General features: G+C 35.3%; 1 protein-coding gene across 2 annotated transcripts in view; it reads right to left on the bottom strand.

Annotated features, from left to right (window-relative positions):
* Positions 1-21,203, bottom strand: part of RYR2 (ryanodine receptor 2) — a 760,518-nt gene that overhangs the window by 132,544 nt on the left and 606,771 nt on the right. For both annotated transcript variants that reach the window (XM_056816085.1, XM_056816086.1), the window contains 6 exons: positions 17,493-17,585; positions 16,043-16,213; positions 14,173-14,232; positions 6,461-6,595; positions 1,040-1,076; positions 119-230 (listed from right to left, as the gene is read on the bottom strand). In XM_056816085.1, the coding sequence (XP_056672063.1) occupies positions 119-230; positions 1,040-1,076; positions 6,461-6,595; positions 14,173-14,232; positions 16,043-16,213; positions 17,493-17,585 (608 nt within the window). The remainder of the gene's footprint in view (positions 1-118; positions 231-1,039; positions 1,077-6,460; positions 6,596-14,172; positions 14,233-16,042; positions 16,214-17,492; positions 17,586-21,203) is intronic.

The raw sequence follows: 21,203 nt of genomic DNA on the forward strand, positions 1-21,203 counted from the left end.
TCTCATATCCTTTTACTACAATATGTTTTTATATATTATTTATTTATTGTTACAAACTATATTGCCACAAGATGGTGAGCAAAGTGATTCCTACTGCTATTTCGCCAAATTACTTTACCTTGGGAGATTATATAATGGAGCCATCCGAAAACAGGCCACTACTGCTCGTTTTCTCTGCTTAGATAGCAGTTTGTGCCATACAGCCTTTTTAGATCTTTGTGGATGCTCTACCTGTAATATAATCAAATCATACAATAAATTTCCTAACTCCACATTAATTCATCTTTAACAGAAATCAATAGTACTGAAAAATTAAGCTCAAGATAGAATATCATCTTGTTTTTACACTTTACTTTAAATTCTAATGGGAAAATTAGCATAGAAATTAGAAATTGGTTAGAAATAATTGATACTAATTTCAGATAACTTTTAGAGTGATAAGCTTTATTTGAATAAATATGTTGTTTTTTTTTCTTCAGTGCTCAGTGTTTCAAAAGCTGCCATTTTTAAACAACCCAGGGTTTAAAATTAGTCTTTATAAAAGTTCTATCAACTCCTCCACCTTTGATGTTTTCCAGTTGAAGACTAAAATAAATCTGCACACAATCAATAATTCCTTTTTGAAGAACCTATCTTAAAAATTAAGAGCATATTAGTCACAAAAGTGAGACATTCTTCAATAATTTCTCATAATAAATTAAAAGGAAATCCTATTGTATAAGTAGAGTTATATTTTCTTCTAATGAAATAGGCAGTGTTTTTTAAGTTAAAGAATACAGGATCATAAAGCTTCTGAGACAGATCAGAAACATGCCAAAAAGTCTATTAGTTGAGAAAAATATTAAAATTTCTACTATTGTTAAAATCCAAACAACCATACACAAGTGTTATAATAATAAAGATTAACAAGCTACTGTTTAAATAATGGTGTTTTGCTACTACAAGAGAAACAGACTTATAACAAGGATTAGATTAGAAAGAAATTCCAATATGACTCCAAACTAATTAGTAATCACTATACAGTTCAACACTATACTTCCCATACTGTAATAGCGTCGGCCCATATTTGTAGGTTTCTGGAAAAAATAAAAATGGTTATATTAGGTGGAAGTCAAGTTGACAAGTTAGCATTGTTAAGCACTTATCACATCAGGAACTGTACTAAATTCTGGGGATACAAAAAAGAGCAAAAAAAAATCCCTACTGTTAAAAAATAATCTAATGGAGAAGACAAGACAACAAGCTCTATATAAGATAAATTGGAGGTAATTTCAGAGGGAAGATTTAAAAGGTATTGACATGGGCACTATCCCAGGCAAACTATTATCAGGGGAACTCCCTTGTTTTGCCTCCTCCTGACTCTGAGCCTAAAAACACCCAGTGACCCCACCTAGTGTCCTGAGATGGCTATCTTCCTTTGATCTTCCTCTAGATGGACCGAAAGATGCACCTTTAGGCCACACCTTGATCCTATCAGACATCTGTTTGTTCCCTAAAACTAAGGAATCTTTATGTCCCCAGGCAGACCCCAGTATGATCACCCCACCTCATGCCTGAGTGAATCACTTGTAAAAAAATGTATAAAATCCCCCGAACTGATGTTGTCTGGGGGACAGCCTCTCCATCCACGCTGTCCCCATGGGGGAATGGCCTTTCCTTTCCTGCTGTCCTCCCAGGGAACTGCTCCCCATCTTGCTGTCCTACCTTGCTATCTTCCTGGTCACTCTCAACATTACTTTCTAAATTAATAAATCTTTTTCTTTTTATGCTAAGTTTTGGAGTCATTGCATGCTTGCAAAAGGCATCCTTCCCGAACCCCAAAAAGGCTATCCTTCCATGCCCATAACATTTTCAAAAGGCTTCTTGTAGAAGGTAGGATTTGAGCTGAAGCTTGTAGGAAACCAAAGAAGTCAAAAAGAAAGGGGTGAGGGGAGGGAGAGACAGACACAGCCGGGGGGGGGGGGGGGGGGGCAGTTTGGAAATACATAAAGTTTTGGGGAAACATAATGAGTTAAATTTTTAACCTATTGAGTTTAAGATGAGACCATCAAGGAAAATAAATGATAAGAGGAGAAAAGATTAACTAGAATCAAGCCTTGGGAAAGGAGACTAAAAAGGATCAGAGAGGAGAACCAAAAAAGAAAAGTGCCATGAAAATATAAAGAGAAGGAAGTATCAGGGGTAAGAGTGATTAATAAAGACACTGCAGTGAAGTCAAGAAGGATGAGGATTGAGAAAAGGCTAGTAGATTTGTCAAATAAGAGATCACAGGTAACTTTAGAGAGAATTTTCAGTTGAGTTACAAAGTCAAAATAAAGAGAATTGTGAAGAGTGAGAAAACTGAAGTAGAGGCACTAGTTGTAGGACATTTTCTCAAGGAATTTAGTCACAAAGGGGAAATGAGATATAGGACAAAAGCTTAGTGGGAATGTATGGATTGTCAACATGGAAATCTAGAGATCCCCAGTTTATTTAGTTTGAGTGTAGAAACCCCAGGTTTTGACCTTGTCACAGGAGAGGTTTCCCCCTGAGGGAAGGTCCCTCTTCACCAGACAGTGAACTTCCTGGTAGTTTGGGTGGGAACAGCTAATCCCATCCAATATTGAACATCCCTTTTGTCCCAATGGTTTCTCCCCCTAAGCTAAGGTCCATGACCAAGGTGACCCAGCCTAGGCTGGGTCTTTTCCCTTTTGTGTCCATTGTAGGGCCCCAGCCCCTCACTATTATTCCTGTCTGAAACTCTTCATTTTCCTTTCTTACCATTGTAAAGTCAATCAACTGTCCCTCTAATCCTAAAGCCCCCAGGTCACCTAGAGTGGTATATAGGTTCCCCAAGTTCTTTTGTTCCTTGGAGTCCATCCTGAGTCAGTGGCACTCCCAGGGGCTGGTGACCAGGGCGTCTTGACTCTGTGCAGTCTTGGAAAGCAGCTCTGTTGTATTAGTAGTGCTAACCCCTTTTCCCTTAATTAAAGAGTAATATTGACTATTTAATAGTTCTGTGTTTTTTCTAGTTGACAGGATCAAGTGAAGGAAAATATATTTTTAATCTTTTGTGCTTGATAAAGGTTGTTGACGTGAAATCTATAAACCCCCCAAATTATAGCCTAGTAAGATCTGATGAACACCAAGTTTTAGAGTTAGCTTGTAAACTGGAGACCCCAAGTCCATCCCAGTTCCCTAGACAGTACACACCTAGGGAAGTTTCTGATTTAGGTAGTCTCAGACTGAACAACAGACCCTAAGGTAAATGATAATCTCAGTTAGGTGGGGGCTAAACAAATGCTAAAATTTCCTTTTATCTTAGAAGTTTTCCCCATCGTATCAGGCATCTTCCCAAGAAGACCAACACCTGGGCAGGGACAATCCTTTTAGTATCCATTGTAAAGTAGGTACCCTAGCCTCTGGCTAATAGTTTCTTTCCCAAGCCTAGGGTGAGCTATTAGAAGACATACAGTTTAGCTCCCTCATTTTGCAAGTGAAGAGACTGAAACTCATAAAAAGCTACTGACTGTAAGACTCAGAAAATACATAAAATTGTTCTGTTCCCACTTAAATCTAAGACTCCATATAAAATTTCTGTTGCAAAGTGCTATATAACAATTATTTCAAATGTATATTGAGTAGGAGTTAAAGTAATGAATTCCTTATACATCTTCAAAAGATGATTTTACAAATATTTTAATCTCAAAAGAATGAGGAAAATCATAAATGGTACATTTACTGAAAGGAAGGCAATCAAGAAAAAACTGGTAACTAATCGTTTCTATGTCTGCTTTCTTATCGATTATAGAATCCTTCAAAGAATGATGTAGGTACATATATTATCATCCTTAACATCAGAAGATATTAGGTAATATTTTATAGGTATTTTTCTACAGTAGAATCTTTATGTTAACACAAGTGATTGAGAGATGTATAAAATATATAGTTTCTGTTTATATATATGTATGTATGTATATATATATATTTTTTTCATTTTAAGAAAGCATTTGATACAGTAGCACAACTTCCAGGCTTGAAGAAGCAGTATCTCATAAGTAGGTCAAAATTACATAAAAGTTCATAAGAAATAAAGTTATAGAGAACTTCATTCAACAATCTACAGGATGTTAATACCAATCTAGGTGCTTAAAAGGTAATCAAAACAGTGTTTTGCCAAAGCCATGGAAAATATCCTGGATAAAGACCAAAATAAATTTCATATTGATGACAGAATATTCCAAATTCTTCTAAAATCATATCACAAATTCAGAGCTGCAAAGAACCTTAGGTATCATCTAGTCCAGGGATTTTTAACCTTGGTTCCACAAATTAGCATGGGAATCACCCTCAAACTCAGTCAAACTGTAAGCAGGGAAATTCCTTTGTTCCCTTATGTCCTTGTGACTCCTAACCCAAGATCATTCAATAACTTCTATAATACCCTGAGATTATCATCCTTGGGCCATCCTTTAGATTTGAGATGGACAGAGAGATGCACCCCTAGACTATACCTGGATAGCATCCAGCTGTATCTCAGACATCTATCCATCCCCTAAACTATGAAAGACTTCAGGCAGACTCTGGTCAGATTGACATGGGCACTGTACCCCCAGAAACCCAGGCCAACTATTATCAGGGAAAACTCCTTTGCCTTTGCATCCTGGTGACTCTTAACCTAGAAACACCCAATGACCCCACCCAGGGTCCTGAGATGTTTACCCTCTTTTGTCCACTAGATTTAAAGTGGACAAAGAAATGAATCTTTATGCCTCCAGGCAGACCCCAGTCAGATGACCACCCCACCCCACCAAATGCCTGAGGGACTAACACTTACTCTGGTCTTGTCCACACCAGGACCTAGCATCCAAAGAGTATATAAACCCCAGAACTGATGTCATCTGGGGGACAGCCTCTCCATCCATGCTGTCCCCATGGAGGAACAGCCTTTCCTTGCTGTTCCACCTTGCTATCCTCCTGGCCACTCTCAACATTACTTTCTAAATTACTAACTCTCTTTTTGTTTTTAAGCTAAGTTTGGAGTCATTGCATACTTGCAAAAGGTATCCTTCCGGAACCCCAAGGGTATCCTTCCATGCCCATAACAAGATGACCAAACCCCCCCACCAAATGCCTAAGTGTTTACCACTCTAGAATCACATCCTCACTTTTGTAAAGAGTATATAATTCCCAGAATTGATGGATTCTGGGAGCAGCCTTTCATCTTGCTGTTCCACCTATACTAACTTTCTGTCCATTCTCAACATTATTTTCTAAATTAATAAATTTCTCTTTTTATTTAAGCTAAGTTTTGGAATCTTGCATTCTTGCAAAAAGTATCCTTCCTGAACCACAGGAGTTCAACTTTAGTACCCCACAACAAGATGAATATAATTCATTAGTATATTTTGAATATATTTGAATATATTTCAGAGGGACCTGATCTTGCCCAAAGTGAAAGTGCAGAGACTACTCACCAACCCAGGCCTAATCTTATTGTCCCAGGAGCTCTGATCTGCTCAAATTACATTGGTTAATTTCTACTTAGACAACCTGCCCTATCTCCCTCATTTCCTTCCTACCTCTTATTTCCATTTATAACATTAATGCGGAATTTAGTGTAAAAAATTGATCAAGTTAGTCTACTATAGCTCACAACTCCCAAATTCAAATGTTTTCCTAGCCTCCATGATAAAAAAAGGATAACAGATGCTTGGTGTTATACCTACATCTTAGCAGAATGAAATTAGGTTGCAGTGCAATTGGAAAACTACAATGATTTTTTGCTTACTATTAAGAATGCCCATGTCTTTAAAATCACTCTTCAGTCTGATACTTTAGGATTGTGAAAACCAAAATATAATAATATTAGAAGAATGAAAATTACATGTAACCCAGGGGACAATGGAAAGATTTTTAGGTGGGAGAAGGCAAAGGTATTACTTACAATGGCTTAAAGAAAATTCATTTTTAAAACTTAAATATTAATTTGGCCAGTCATTTAGCAAGAAATAAGGACAATGAATTAGTAACTTAAATATTATGTTATTATCCTTGGGCAGGGACAAACTAAAAATCCCTCAAAATGAAAACACACAAGAATTTACATTAAGCATTTCTTCTATAGAGAATTTATGGGAAAATAGGGACATGAATTGAAGGAAACAAGAAGGCACTAGAGAAATTACAATTTGTGTTGTGAAACAAGTATTCACATTGGTAAAATCATAGATTTTTCCGAGTCCACAAAATGTATTAATTACAGTCTTGCTATAATATATATATATATATATAAAGATTTAGAAATTTCATGTATTCTTCAAACTACCAAAAACATCATATTTATATGTATTCTTTATATTTATGTGAAATGGTATTTTCCTTAGGCCATAAAAAGTGTACATACAGATAATCATCATTTAAAAATAAGTTTCAACTCTATGATTTAACTTATTGCTCTAGAGCCAAGAGAATATCTCACCTGTTCAAGGTGAAAAAGCACATTAGCTATGTCCAATACTCTTTCTATTGTCTTCTCAGGGTCTGAGGTTTCTTCTGTTCTGTTTGGTAAGTCTTTATAAAGTGCCATCTGCCACCTAATAGCTGGATCCTCTAACTACAGAAAGAAGAGAAAAAATAATGTACACAAGATCACAAATTTATAAATGCAAGATTTCCCAGGAACCTTAAAAACCTCTACATTCTTAGATAGACCTTGTGTAACAATATACAAGTACAGAATATATTCTCAGGGACCAGTGTTTCAAATGCTGCCCTTTTTTTCACAAATTTTGTGAGAGAAGCACATATATTTAAGATTCTAAAGTATCAGTACCTCTTATGAACCTTCAAGAGACTAAAAAGGAGTTAGAAAAATATACCATTAAAATAAGGTATCAAATGGAAATTAGTAATATGGTGGAAAAATACTTCCTTGTTTTTAGAAACTTAAACATAGCCTATTAGTCAATGAGTGACCTCAGGATGTTTGCCATATTGCACCTTAACCACAATATTTTAATAATTACCTCTGGTGATCTGTTTAAAATCAGTATTTCTTTTAAAGTTGTTGGTTAATATTCTGCACTGGTACCAGACAAAAGTAAAAAGACATAGAGGAAAACTGGAAGTCATTCGAACTCTATGTATCCCAGTCAATTATCTAGGATATATTTATTAAATAACTGGTATGGTCTGATAAACTTGATAGAAGCAGCTTCATCAACTGACAAAATTATAGATGCTTCTTATAATTCTACAGCTGACATATTATCTTGTACTATAGCTTTGCCCTATTTTTTGTTTTTAGAAACAGCATGGACATTAGAACAGAAATTCTATTAATACAGGAGTGACTGCAATGCTAATAACTAATTATTATAACATAACAACAGTAATAACCCTACCAGCAAGCTCTATGGAACTAAAATATTTTCTACTTGAACGATTTTTTTCCCTGAGTGTTCACATAAAGGGATTGGATTGAAGATTCTGAATACATCTTTGTGAATACACAATTCACTAATGAAACTTTTTTAAACTTAGAAATATGGGGTTTAGAATAGAAGAAATCATAATGTGCATTAGTTCTGGAGTTTAAGTGGCTTGCCCAGGGTCACATAGCTAGGAAGTCCCTGAGACCAGACTTGAAACAAGGACCTCCCATCTCTATGCCTGGCTTTCAATCCACTCGATAACATAGCTGCTCCCATATAACAGAATATTTTTTAAAAAATTAAATAGTTTTCAATTATATGAATGCTTGGCATTTGAGTATTTTGATTTTACACAACAGATATTGTTGCCTGTCTCCTTATCCATTTCAAATGAGAGGCAATCTTTTCACTAGTTTCTAAAATGAAAAAACCTAGAATGACATGGTACAACAAGACAATAGTTACATATGCAAAATTAAAGAGAAGAAATGGAAGTAAAAGGCAACTAAAATCTATTAAAAAATTCATGAGTGAATTTAAGATGAAGAATTTATGGATTTCCTTTGAATTATTGTTTTTCTTTTCATATCAGTAATAAATGTTATAGGAAATATTTATGTGAAAGAATTTCAGATTTGGAAAGGACTCCAGGAGCCACCGAATTCAACTAAGAACTAAAGAAGAATCCTGCCCAAAACATATATACGGAGCATGGAGTTGGGAAGCTTTGCCTGAAGACTTCTAGTGTGGGTAACTGAGTAAATTTTTTTTCTTACAATATTCCTAAATTTAATTCTATGTAACAAAAAACCATTGCTTCTAACTTTTTATTGTTTGATAAAGTAAAATACTCCATGATTTTGGATGCTACCATTCTTGCTATAAAGTCTAAAACTGAATAACATATCACACTATTTACTTATATTTAAGTCCACTAAGCCAATAATATCTTCTTTCTGCTTCCTAGTCATACATTCTCCTTGTATATGTGAAGTTTATTTTTTGAACCCATGTAAAACTTTACATTATCTCTATTGCATTTAGTCCAATGTTGTAGCCTCACAAATTCCCTTTGAATTACAATTCTCTGTCATCTTTGTTAGATATTGTTTTCTATCTTTGTATCTTCTGTGAGTTTTATAAGCACACTATTTATGCTTTTATCCAAGTCAAGGATGAACTGCTATATGGCAAGGGTGAAACAGATTTGGGGGCACTACATTGGAAATCTCTTTCCAATTTGACATTGAATCATTAAATCATTAATCATTAATTTGATGAGCCTTTTGGTCTGGCTATTTATCCAGTCAACCATCTTATCTCATACTTCTCCATTTTTCATACAGTCTAAGTCAAAAGGAAAAAAAGGAGTGTGCATGATTATATATGTGTATGTGTTAGCAGCTGTTTCTTGAATGAAAGCCCAAGCTAAAGTAAAGGCAATTTTTAAAAAATCATTATTCTGGGTCAGTAGAGCAGCAATCAATTTAAGTTCTTAATTGGCAAAGAGAGAAGACAACCCCAAAAGTAACATGGACATTTAATAAACCCAAATAATTTAAAATAGAAGCTAAATGCATGGATAAGTCTTCAAATGTCATGATTCCTATCATGACAAAGAACAAATTAAAATGTTAAAAAGAACTTTGATCAGAAGAAAAAAAGAATTTTACATATGGAATGATATGTAAAACCTAAGTTAAAAGTCCACAGCAAGCATTTTAAAATGTAATTATCTTTTATTGATAATTTGCTTATTTCCTCCCCTTTTTCATAATCATTCTCTCCCCCTGAGTTACCTCTTCTCTTGCAACAGAACAGACACTAAGGCATGCACTACTAACATTCTTGGTCCCAGAATACTTATGTATTTCAAGCTGCTATTTCCTCTAACATGGTAAAATACATAATGTCATATCTAAATCCTAATTGAAAGGCATGTAAAACAGAGCAACTCACCTATCAAATCCATTCTATCTATCACCCTCTATCATAGTATACCCTAGGAATGACTTTAATATGGATCTGGCTGCCCCTGTATCAATGAGAGTCTTGTAATTTTGATCTTCCACTTTGATCCTTACATATGGTTCCTGTATCTCTGCCTCATATTGCAAACTAGCTATTGTGTTGTTTGCATGTACAAGTTTCCTATTATCATCAGAACCTTTTTCTTTCCCCATGATAATGCACATGTATAGCTAGTAGATGTTTCAGGTTCTCCAGATATCATAGTGTAATCTACCATCCCCTCTTCAGTTATTCCACACTCATTCAATGCACTATTATTAACTAGCTCTGTGTCACTTTGGACCACTGCTGTCTGTGAGCTAACAGCTTGCTCAGAGGAAAGGTTTGTGTTTGTGTTAATTTCATTTTGAGAACTGCTTGGATGATGTTTCACTATCAAAGACTCTTTTGTTCCCACTCCTTTACATTGTTTTGCAGTCTCTGGTTCAGGGAATAAACAGTCAATGGAATTTTTGTAGTGATCTGTTCTAAACCCATCCCCAGGATTGGCATCTTTGAGTGTTATGGGATTTCGTGGGTAAAAGTCTTTGGCTTTTTGATTTAAGAGTTCTCTCATTTGTCTTTCTTTCCCCTCTTAGATGTATAAATGTATCAGCTCCAAAGTGTCTTGCAACAATGTCTCATTTGGCTATCTTGTCAGAATGAAGTGGATACTTAAGTTGTTGTTTTAAAGATTTGCTAGCCCTGTTTGATTTTCCACTCCATAGACCCATTCTGCAAACTAAGAAATTTTCCAAAAAGGTTTTAATCTGTTACTTCCTTTTCTCCCTGTAGTTTTGTGTGCCCATGAATTGTGAACCATAAATGTCACGTTTCATGTTTGCTATTACCTGTTTCAATTTCTCTCTCCATCTCAATTATAGACTTTTGTTTTGTACTTAAGTTGCATCCCTTGGCATCTTGTCCAACTATATGTTTCTCCACAACTAAAATTTTAAAAGTTTTCTTTTTCCTTTCTACCATCTCCCTTTTTGCACTTTATGCTAATGTCCTCATGTTTTCTCCCTGGGGTGCCTCCCAAATTAGTCTCTTTTTTACTAGATAATGCTAAAGTCTGGCATCATGTGGTATAATGATTATTCCTTGCTTCCACTTCTGAATAATGGCGTTTTGCTCCAGAAGCTATTGCTGCTTCCATGGATTTCAGGTCTGGGGTCTCCTTTTCTCTCAGTCTGCAGGGAGAACAACACTGCTTGCTATTAGAGTCCTGTCTCCCATAGTTTTTGTTATTATACTCTTTTCCTTGATAATATATATTTTGACCTTTCCCATTTCTCTTATTTTGACCCTGTTCATAGTGATGTTTCATTGGGCAATTTCTCACTATGTGTTTTTTACGAGAACACAAAAAGCAAGTCCTGGTATCTCTTTGCACTTTCTGTTGACTTTGGGGTGTCGGTTTATCTGTGTGGTTTGTCTGTTAAATGTCTTAATTGTGGCCAGGTTCTTAAACTTCTCTAATTCTTTCTGCCTTAAGATTTCAGAGTTTTCTTGGAGTTTTTTCTTTAAATCATCTTTTTCCCTGTCCTGTTCTACTTCATTATCATGGAGATGGATGGCAATGTCCCTAAGTTTGTTAAGTGAGATGGTGTCAAACTTCAGGGCAATAGTTCCTGAAGAAATCCCTCATGCTTATCACAGCCCTTGAGAAATTGACTCCTCACATGTGCCTTTTGAATCAGGGTTAAAACCCAAGAGTTCCTCAGTTTTTTCAATAAGGCGATTGATAAATGCACTTGGGTGTTCATTTTTTTCTTGGGATAATCTGTCAAATTGTCCCGATGCATTGAAAAGAAAATTCTTCATCCCCTGCAATAGATCCTCATGGCATTTTCTTAGATAAGCCATTGATCTAGGATTAGAAAAATCCAGATCCTCAAAAATTTCTGGCCACCTTGTGAGTGAGGAAATCTTTTCTAGTTTGCTCAATAAAGTTTTTATGTTCTTGGGTTGTAAAAAGTTCAGATAAAAGAATTTCTACATCCTCATAATCTGGTTCATAGAGGCAAAATGCTGTTTTTAGTTCTTTAATTGCAAGATGAGGCTCTAATAAAAACTTAGGCATGCATTTACATAAAGACTCTAAATAATGGGTGGTGAATGACCTTTGCATGTAAGATGCCAGAGTTATCAGTGACCTTAGCTACATCACACATAGGCATAGTCTTTTGAACCTTTGATGCATTTGCAAGATTGTTAGCAGATGCATTAATTAGTGCCTTGTTGTTTTGCACCTGTATGTTATTGGCAGTGTCATTTCCCCCTATTACCCCTAATGGTGTTCCAGTATTAGTATTAGTAACTACATTGTCCTTATTAGTCTGTCTCATCATGTCCCCCAGTCTCCACATTGTTTCCCTTCCCCATTCCTTGTTTTCTCTGCATGTAATCCTGGCATAACTCAGTTATAGTAGGGATCTGACCAAGCAACCAATCTATTATCTATCACTAGAGCACGTACAGTTTTCTTTTGAAAGATCAAGTTGACACTAGCTTTGATGTACTTTAAGATGTTAGTCACTGCCATGAACACAACATAGACTTGGGGTATGATTTGCCAGAGGCAATTTACATCTAGATAATTTATTGGTAACTGTATCCATGCCATAGTCATATTGGTTAATGTACCCAGAACATTGTCTATCATCCCTGCCACTGTATTATAAATGATACAGTAGCTCCAATAAATTGCAATTATTCCTACCACCACAGGCCACAATAGTAGTTGTAACATGTTTCCCATTAGATCTTTTCTAGGCTCTAACTGCCAGGAGTTAACAGTTAGAAAATGTTTTTTGTCCCCACAAGCTTTGCTTCTGACCAGGATCTAAGATGGCTAGATCCTATCACTGACAGCCTCGATACAGCCTCCCTTTTACAATAGATTCTCTTTCTCAGTTTTCCAACTGACCAGAGTGGCAATTGGTAACTGTCCTTTACCCCCCCCCCCCACCCAAGGAATCAAGATGTCTTTGATCTTGTATGGAGACCCCTAGGCAGAGCCAGTGACAAAGGCTGATAGCCTCAAGAGTTATAATTGACAACAAATTCACAACTGACAGTTGATGACAGTTGGTGACAGTTAGTCACTAAAGTTTTTTTTTTTTTTAATAAATGGAGTTCTTTTAAATCCAGGGTGCCATCTGTATTATGAGGGGAGGTTAATTTGTATTCGAGGGGTTCAGACTTTCAGTATTGAGAGAGAGAAAGAATGGAGACCCTCTTCTCAAAGTGGGGTACAGGGTAGACAGCTGATGTTTAGAGTTGGCTCAGAGAGAGGAGAGGGAGTTGAAGATTTTCCCCCTACTGCCTTCCCTCCTTAGCTAAGGCTGCTCTTCCCAATTTACTCTTGTCCCACTTGTTCCCCCTTGACTACTTGAGACCAAAGGATCTCCCCTTGATCTGTTCACTCACACACTGCTTGAGGAAAAGTTAATTCTTTTAATATCAACTCAATCAAGGTAATACAAAGGAATAATTAGCACAGAATGGATGGGAAAGGGAAGAGGGGGAAAAGGGGTCCCTGTCCCTATTTAAAATCCTTTTTCCTCCCTCCTCGAGTTTGGGGAATTCAGGCCTTGGCAGCCTAAGCCCCCTGAGAAAAAGTCAGGTTGACTCACCCCTGGACAATAGGATCTGAGGTAAAGTCTGCTCAGGTTTCTCTTCAGAAAATCCCTTCAATCAGGAAGTATTGGGGGGAAAGATTTCCAGTCATCAGCAGGAAAAGTGGGTAACCCTTAGGAGAAAGTCTTTTCCCACTTTCTGTCTTTGGCTTCTCAAGACTGACAGCGACCAACTCCTCTACCCGCCAGAGTCTTCTCCTCCTCAAGATTCCAATCCCTTGGGGTCCCTCCCCCATCGAGATGATCAATTTCACACACTCTTCAGCCTGGCACTTTTTTTTTTTTGTGCCAGCCTCTGTCACAGCAGCTAGGTGGAATAGCTCATGGAGAGCCGGGCAGAGTCAGGAAGACCTGATTTCAAATCTGGCCTCAGACACTTCCTAGCTGGGTAAGTCACTTAATCTGTTTGTCTCAGTTTCCTCATCTATAAAATGAGAATAATGATAGCACCCATATCCCAGGGTTGTTGGGAGAAATAAATGAGATGATTGTAAAATACTCAGTCAGCATAATATTTGGAACATAGTAAGTAATTAAATATTATCTATACATGTAATTTTAATTTTCTGTGTTGTAGAAAAGTGTTTATTGAAACATGTTTCATTTTATTCCCCATGCTTAACGCATGGTCCATTATAAAATATTTGGTACAACTGATGAGTACTCAATGCTAAAAAGGTGGCTGGTCACCAAAATATACCAACATTCAAACAAACAAAACTATAGATAATTATTTTTTTATTTTCTAACTTTTATGATTTCTTATATCTCAGACCCCATTCTACTAACAAAGAGTAGATAGAGTTAACTAGATTCACATTCACTTATTTAAATTGGATGTGATCATTACAAAAATTCTGGAGAAAATTCTCATATATTCCTTAAAATTGGTTTTATTTGTACTAATGGGCATACAATTTCCTTGAAAATTGATTTCTTTGATGTTCTTTAAACAAAGGATTTTTACAATGAAAAAAAATAACTGGTCAAAATATTCTGCTTTATTGAATTACTGAGCTCAAGTTATTTGTGAGATTATCCTTTTGAAAAAAAGAAATGTTTGAAAAACACTAAAAGATGCTTTGGAAAATATCCTAGCTTACCTTTCCCTGTAGATGAAGATTACTACGGATAATATCACGCACTTCATCTTCTGTATCTTTCTGTCAAGAAATAAACATCAGAGGGAAAGCTTACAATGGGTCAGGCACTACACATTAGTGGACAAAGTACAAGGTTTTTAAAAATAAAAAATAATGTGCAAATAAACCTCCTGTTTATAGGATCCAAAATTAGAAAACTAAGATTTGGGTATTCTTTAAAAAAATGTTCTTTACATAAACTGTATCTTCAAGCAAAACAACCAATTAATTTTTTTTTTGTTTAGTAACTGTTTTGATATCTAAAATGGTTGATTTTTAAATTTATATCAGGAAAATTGTCAAGAAGATGCTTTCTTGGTTTTTTTTTTTCCCAGCACTCCTATCAATTGGCTAACAAAACTGGTTTTTTATACTGAATTATTCTATGATTTTCTCTTTGTTGCACAATAGTTGAATAGTTGGTTATATACCCTTATTATAGTTATAGTAGAAAACCCTTTTAGGTTTATGGAGCCTTTGCAAACATAACCCACAGAACTGTCAGAATAGTCTCCCTCTACATCTACCATGCTATATGCCTCCTTTTCCTTACCATATTTAAATTTATATAGGAAGGCTATAGAAACATAGAGTTCTCATATGTGAGAATGGTTGGGGAAGTCAGGATTTGAAGTATTCCCTTATATTCCAGTATATACTTATTGAAGGACAGCATAATGAGGTAGAAAGAACATGAGACATGAAATTATAAGATCTAGGTTTTAGTCTTAGTTCTGCTAAATACTAGCTGCGCGACTTCACATTTCTTAAATTTCCTTATCTGTAAGATAAGGGTAAAAATACTCACACTAATTAGCTCATAAGGCTTTTATATGGAAAATGCCTTGTTGATTTTAAAACATTAGATATTTGCTATCATCACTGTCATCAGATTTGCAAAATGTTTTTTCCTCATATTTATCATCTTCAAGAAAGGGACAAAGGAATAAAAGGAGAACAAAACTGGGTTTCTTATTGATATGAATTCCTTGAAAATGAGTTTCTACATGATTTCAATACTTCATTTTTCACATAAGGAATTACCCTTTATAAATCAGTATGCACAATGGATCTTTATCATATGATCTCATATGGTAAATTCTTTTTTTTTTTTAAACCCTTACCTTCCGTCTTGGAGTCAATACTGTGTATTGGCTCCAAGGCAGAAGAGTGGTAAGGGCTAGGCAATGGGGGTCAAGTGACTTGCCCAGGGTCACACAGCTGGGAAGTGGCTGAAGCCAGATTTGAACCTAGGACCTCCCGTCTCTAGGACTGGTTCTCAATCCACTGAGCTACCCAGCTGCCCCCTCATATGGTAAATTCTTTTGACATTTCCTGTAACTGAAGTTTGAAAAGGGAGCAATCTGGTGTAGTACTGAATTTGGCATTAGAAAAAAATAGGTTTTAAATCCTAGCTCTGTCACTTATTTATGATGTGTAATGATGGCAAAATGCCTCAGCTTCTTTGGGATTTTGTTTTCCTCTGTAAAATGAGGACATAGAATAGATAAACTCTGACAGACCTTCCAGCTCTCAGTCTATAGGTTTGGTCCTCGAACATTAGCATTTATGAATTAGAATTAAAAAAGGTAAAATGCTTGAGTACAAAAAGTATAGTTTTTAAATAAACATCAAACTATCACAAAGAAGACATCATTAAGGAAAAGATAACCCTCATTAGCCAAGTGTATATTTCTCCACCATATACAAATTGGATGCTCAATAAACATTCAATGTTGATGAATCAAAGATATAGATTTGACTGAGCAAGGAGTGAATAAATAGCCTGGAGTATTTGTTGATTAAAGCTAGAAAAAAGGCACACCCGTACCATACTAAAGCGGTTTTTGGCTAGGGCAATTAGTTCTTGGTCTCCAGGTGCACAAATGTTCAGTCCAATTGGCAGTAATCTCTTCAGGGCTGCTACAATAAGAGAGGTCTGCATAGAATATCGGTCTCCTTTACGTTTCATTTTCTTCCTTTCTTGATCTGTGACTGCTGCCTGGAGGACAAACATGGATATAGAGTCAGTGTCAGTTTTTCTTTTATCCAGTTGCTTTCAGATCTTTATGAAAACTGGTCTTTTTTTCCCTTCCTCATCTTAATTAAAGAGTTCCAATACTTTTGCAGAAACAACTTCTATTTTTAAAAATTTAGTGTATGTTTATTTCACTCTTTCCCTCAGAAATTCTGTCAGTCCAGTAGACTTTAAGCCCCTTCTTTTAAAGGTTTTGTCCTTCCTCTAATAAAAAATATGGAAAATAAGAAACAATCTTTCCAAATAAAATATCATCCATCTTTGCATAAATTTCCTCTTCTTTTTCTTTCTTCTAGCTTTGTTGCAATTTGGTTTCCAGCATTATCACTAAATTGAAACTATTAATCCCCAAATTACCAAAAATCTCTTAACTAACAAATCTGATGGTCTCTTCTCAGTTCTTTCACTTCTGGATCTCTATGTTGCTTTCAACATTGCTGGCCACTCTTTTCCTAGAAACTTACTTTTCTCTCGATTTTTTTTATCCTACTTCTTCAGATTCTGCTTTCTCACTATATGACTACTTCTCTATCTTTTATACTAGATCCTCATTATTATAATACTTCTAATTTGTGGGTGTCCTTCATGATTGTCCTGGGCTCTCTTTCCTTATCTATATGCTCTCTCTGGGTGATCTCAATAGCTCCTATGGATTTAATTACCGTTTCAGTTTAGATGATTCAGACCAGTATAAAGCTAAATCTCTTGTACTATTGGCTGATTGGTGGATATTTCAGAAGGCACAGGCATTTCATACTCACCCTATACAAAAGAAAACACATTATCTTTTTTACTACTCTCAACAAACAACTCTCCATTTTTCTACTCCAAAGTTTATAACCTCAGCATCATTACCTTACTCACTTATCAAATAAATTTCCAAAATTTTTTTCATTTATACCTCCACAGCATCTCTCTATTAACAAGACACTACCTTAGTTCAGACTCTCATTATCTATCACTGCAATTACTGTGTAGTGTATGCCCATAAATAAAGAATCATAGTAAATTAATATAATAAAATATGAATTAAATCCAAATTTGGAATAAGAATTATTTTTTTAACTTCTTAAATAAAACTCTCAGCTATTACACAGTACAAAAGATAACTTAAAATGCCTTGATAACTCCTGCAGAGCTGATCATTAAGTAGATAACACTTAAAACCAATGCTTTTCAGAATTAAACTGCAAAAGAAAATAAGGTAAGATATATCCTAGAATCATGGAACAAATTAGAATACCTTTGACATCTTTGACTTGGTGTCGGTAATAAGAAAAGACATGTTGTTGATTTCATTCTGAACCACAAAGTTCTGCTCTTCCCTTTTGAAATTCTAGAAAGTTGCAAAAGACATTTAAGTTATATCCACTTTCAGAGAAAGAACTGACAAATAGAAATAAACAAGACATAATTATATATATATATATGTATATATATATATATATATATATATATATATATATATATATATATCTTTTTGTCAAATGATGCCTTCTCTAATGGGGGGAGAGGATGGAGTTACCTGGGTATTTGAATGTAACAAATAAAGAAATATTTCTAAAAGTGATGTGAAGGAGAAATTAGGGCAAAACTGAATAGAAGTGAAATAGGCTCACTGCAATGTGGCTTTCCATCAAATGTGTCAAATTCTTTTTTACCTTTATTTCTTCTTCATCTTCTTTATTTGTTATTGTGTACTTATGTATAATTTATAACACATATAACTCATTATGTATATATACATTTATAATTATTGATTTATTAAATTTATTATTACTCATTAAAATAAAAATGACCAGTCAGCACAAATTGCTGAGTAGGACTGGTAGAGACTATATATATTTTTTTAATTTTCAAAGACTATACAGAATCAGATATTTTGGAAGTATTTTAGAAATTATATAGCTAACCCCTTTTAAAAATCAGTAATATCAATTCATAAAATATATCTGAAAATATTAAGTATCCATAAATGTGACAAAATCTTAATGGATTTTGTTAGTTATGGAGTGAATACTTAGTATCCAAATGTCTAATAGTCAGAGATTGAAAAAGATTTTAGAGATCTTTTGTTCAATATCCTCCTTTACAGAGGACTTATATTTTACATTAAGATAATAATTGTAAATATCATTCTCAAAAATCAGTCAATTAATCAATCCAATTTTATCTTTAAGCACTGGAAAAATATGATCCAGTATAATCACCAATTTGTACCACAAAGAGATGATAAAAAATAGTGTAATTACTTAAAAGGCATACATGATGTTAAAATCACCTATTAAAAGCTTTCTTCAAGTGTGGAATGCCAGGAGATGTTAGTTTTCAATAATTTATTCATCAATGATATCTACTAAAATTTTAAATCCAACTCATTCCTTTTATTATATGTTGATTTGGTATTTAGTTACAGTTCTCTTTGCCCACACCCTCTTATCCACGTGGAAGGCTGGGGGAGATCTCAATTTCCCTAGCTTTTTATATTCTCTTTGCTTCAAGTTGAATTTAATATTATTAAATATTATACTTGGAATATTGAACATTCATTTTTAAAATTCACAAATGGCCATCTACAAAGGGATAAGAACTGAGAGGATTTTTTCTGCTGGGCTGTCCTGGCCACTGAAGCCACCAGGCTGTGGTTTGTTCCTCTCCCATTGCCTCAACCTACTGCCTCAGCCACAGTCTCCAATGGCTATCAGCACTTGCACCCTGGACCGCCCTGGTGTGGCTTTCAGCTGAAGCTGGCATTACCCCATCAGCCATTCAGGCTCCCACCACCCTTGCCTGCAGCTTGCCCAAGCCCCGTGCCCCTGCTGTTTCTGCCACTCTTGTTCTGCATCTTGCCACACCTACCTCAGTGCCAGATGATGAGTAAAATAATTCCTTCCCTACCTCCAGCCCAGCCGAAGGGGGGCAGTCCCTTTCTGTGCTGGGAAGCTGGTTGAGTCCTAACCTCTGCCAGGCTTTTTGCCTTGGCAAGGGGTTCCTGGCTTTCTTTCCGCTCACCCCTGCCTAACTCCTAGTTTCCTCCATGCTTTACCCAAACCTGCCTTACTCCTGTCTCTCCTCCAGAGCCACTTATGGGACAAATGCAACCCAAACCCCACACAGTTTTGTAGTCATATCCTCCATTTTGGTTTCTAGCAGGCCCTAAATACACCCCTTACACCCCGACTCTAGCCACATCCCTAACCCCTTCCTGTTTCAGTGCTGTGTCTTGGCCAGTAGAGTTCAATATTGAGCACTAATAAAAAAGAAAAAAATGTTTTCCCCCCTTTTCCTCCTTAGCTGCAGAGGCTGTTTTCTGCCACCAGAAAATTAAAATTATCTCTTTTTCCCCTTTTCCTTTCACCTACACTTTTGATTAAAATGCTAAACAGCATGAATGCTACTCTGCATGAAAGTCTTCTGGTTTTTACCCAATTAGGAACCTTTAAGGTTTCAGATTACCTCCTTTTCTTTATGTTCCTAGGAAACTTTATTTTATTGATCCTAACCGTTAAGACAAAAAATGCCACCATATGAAAAATTAAAGCTGAAATGCAAGATATAAAATTCAATTGGACAATTTTACATATTTCTTACATGGTCCAATGACAAGGTCCCTGCTTTGCTCTGCTGGTTCCCAATGTTACAGGGCTAGTCTATTCCCCTTTCTCACCCCGTAAACTGGTTTCTTCCTATTTTTATTCATTTTGAGCCTTTTTCTTCTTTTTTTGAGTATGAGTAGATGCTTGTAGATGTTTTGGGCAGACTGACTGAGTGCTTTTCTTACTCTGCCATCTAAGTTCCTGGAAGCAGAAATCCTCATGTTTTTGTATGATTTTTTTCATTTTAATTTTGACTACCATTTATTATCTACTATGTACATGTCAGTATGTTGTTCTGTTTGGAGGTTAGAGTGATTGTGCATGTTAGAAAAATCCCATGGTGGTTTGTAAATTTTTTGTGGTTCCTAGTAAGATTTTAGACATTTTATAGTACTTTTGTATTCCCCATCAGAGAAAAATGAAAGGAAACACAACTCAAGCCTACTGGTTTTCATCTTTGGTAGCTCTAATATGTTTGGTGAAGATGAAAGTTGTGCCAATTAGCCAAAGAAATTATTTGACTTTCTATGCATCTCACTACTTTCTGACATTTCTATTTCTTCATTTTCTATGCAGATACTGTGAATTAATTTAACATTTCCATTAAGATATTGTGAGGCACAATACATACTTTAATTCTCCATTATTATACACCAAAATAAGCTTCAAAGGGACATATGACCTACTGAATAGATTACATTATAAGTAAGTTATTATTATAGCAAGGAAATAACTACTTTTTTGCATATATAGAGATGGGGAGAATTCATGACTAAACAAGTAATCACACAAGATAAAAATGGACAATTTTGATTGCATAAAATTTTAAGTCATTATGTCAACGAAACTAATATGGCAAAAATTAAAAGGATAACAAGTATCAAGGGAAAAATAAATCTTTGCAATATGTTTCTCTTATAAAAGACTGATTTCCAAGATATATTAGAACATAATTCTAATGTATAAAACTAAGAACCAGTCCCCAAAAGGCAAATTATCAAAGGACATGAACAGGCCATTCTCAAAGCTATTAGAAAACAGGTAAAATAGCACACTTCTATTAGACATATGAGTTGGTCATGACATTTTGGAAAGCAAATTTAAACTATGCTCAGAAAATTACCAGACTGGGTATATCTTCTGACTCAGTCATAGCACTTCTAACTTCATGGATGTATAGTATTTCATAGCATTCATGAACATTTATAGCAGCTTTTTGTAGCATTTAAGAGTATTTAAAAGTATCTATTGCAGTTTTTCATGATAGCTCAAAATTGGAAATAAAGTGTCTTCTTTTTGGCTGTTGGCTAAACAAATTGTGGTAATATGAATGCAATAAAATAGTATTGTATCATGAC

Source organism: Monodelphis domestica, chromosome 2 (assembly GCF_027887165.1).
Source record: "Monodelphis domestica isolate mMonDom1 chromosome 2, mMonDom1.pri, whole genome shotgun sequence".
Lineage (NCBI taxonomy): Eukaryota > Metazoa > Chordata > Mammalia > Didelphimorphia > Didelphidae > Monodelphis > Monodelphis domestica.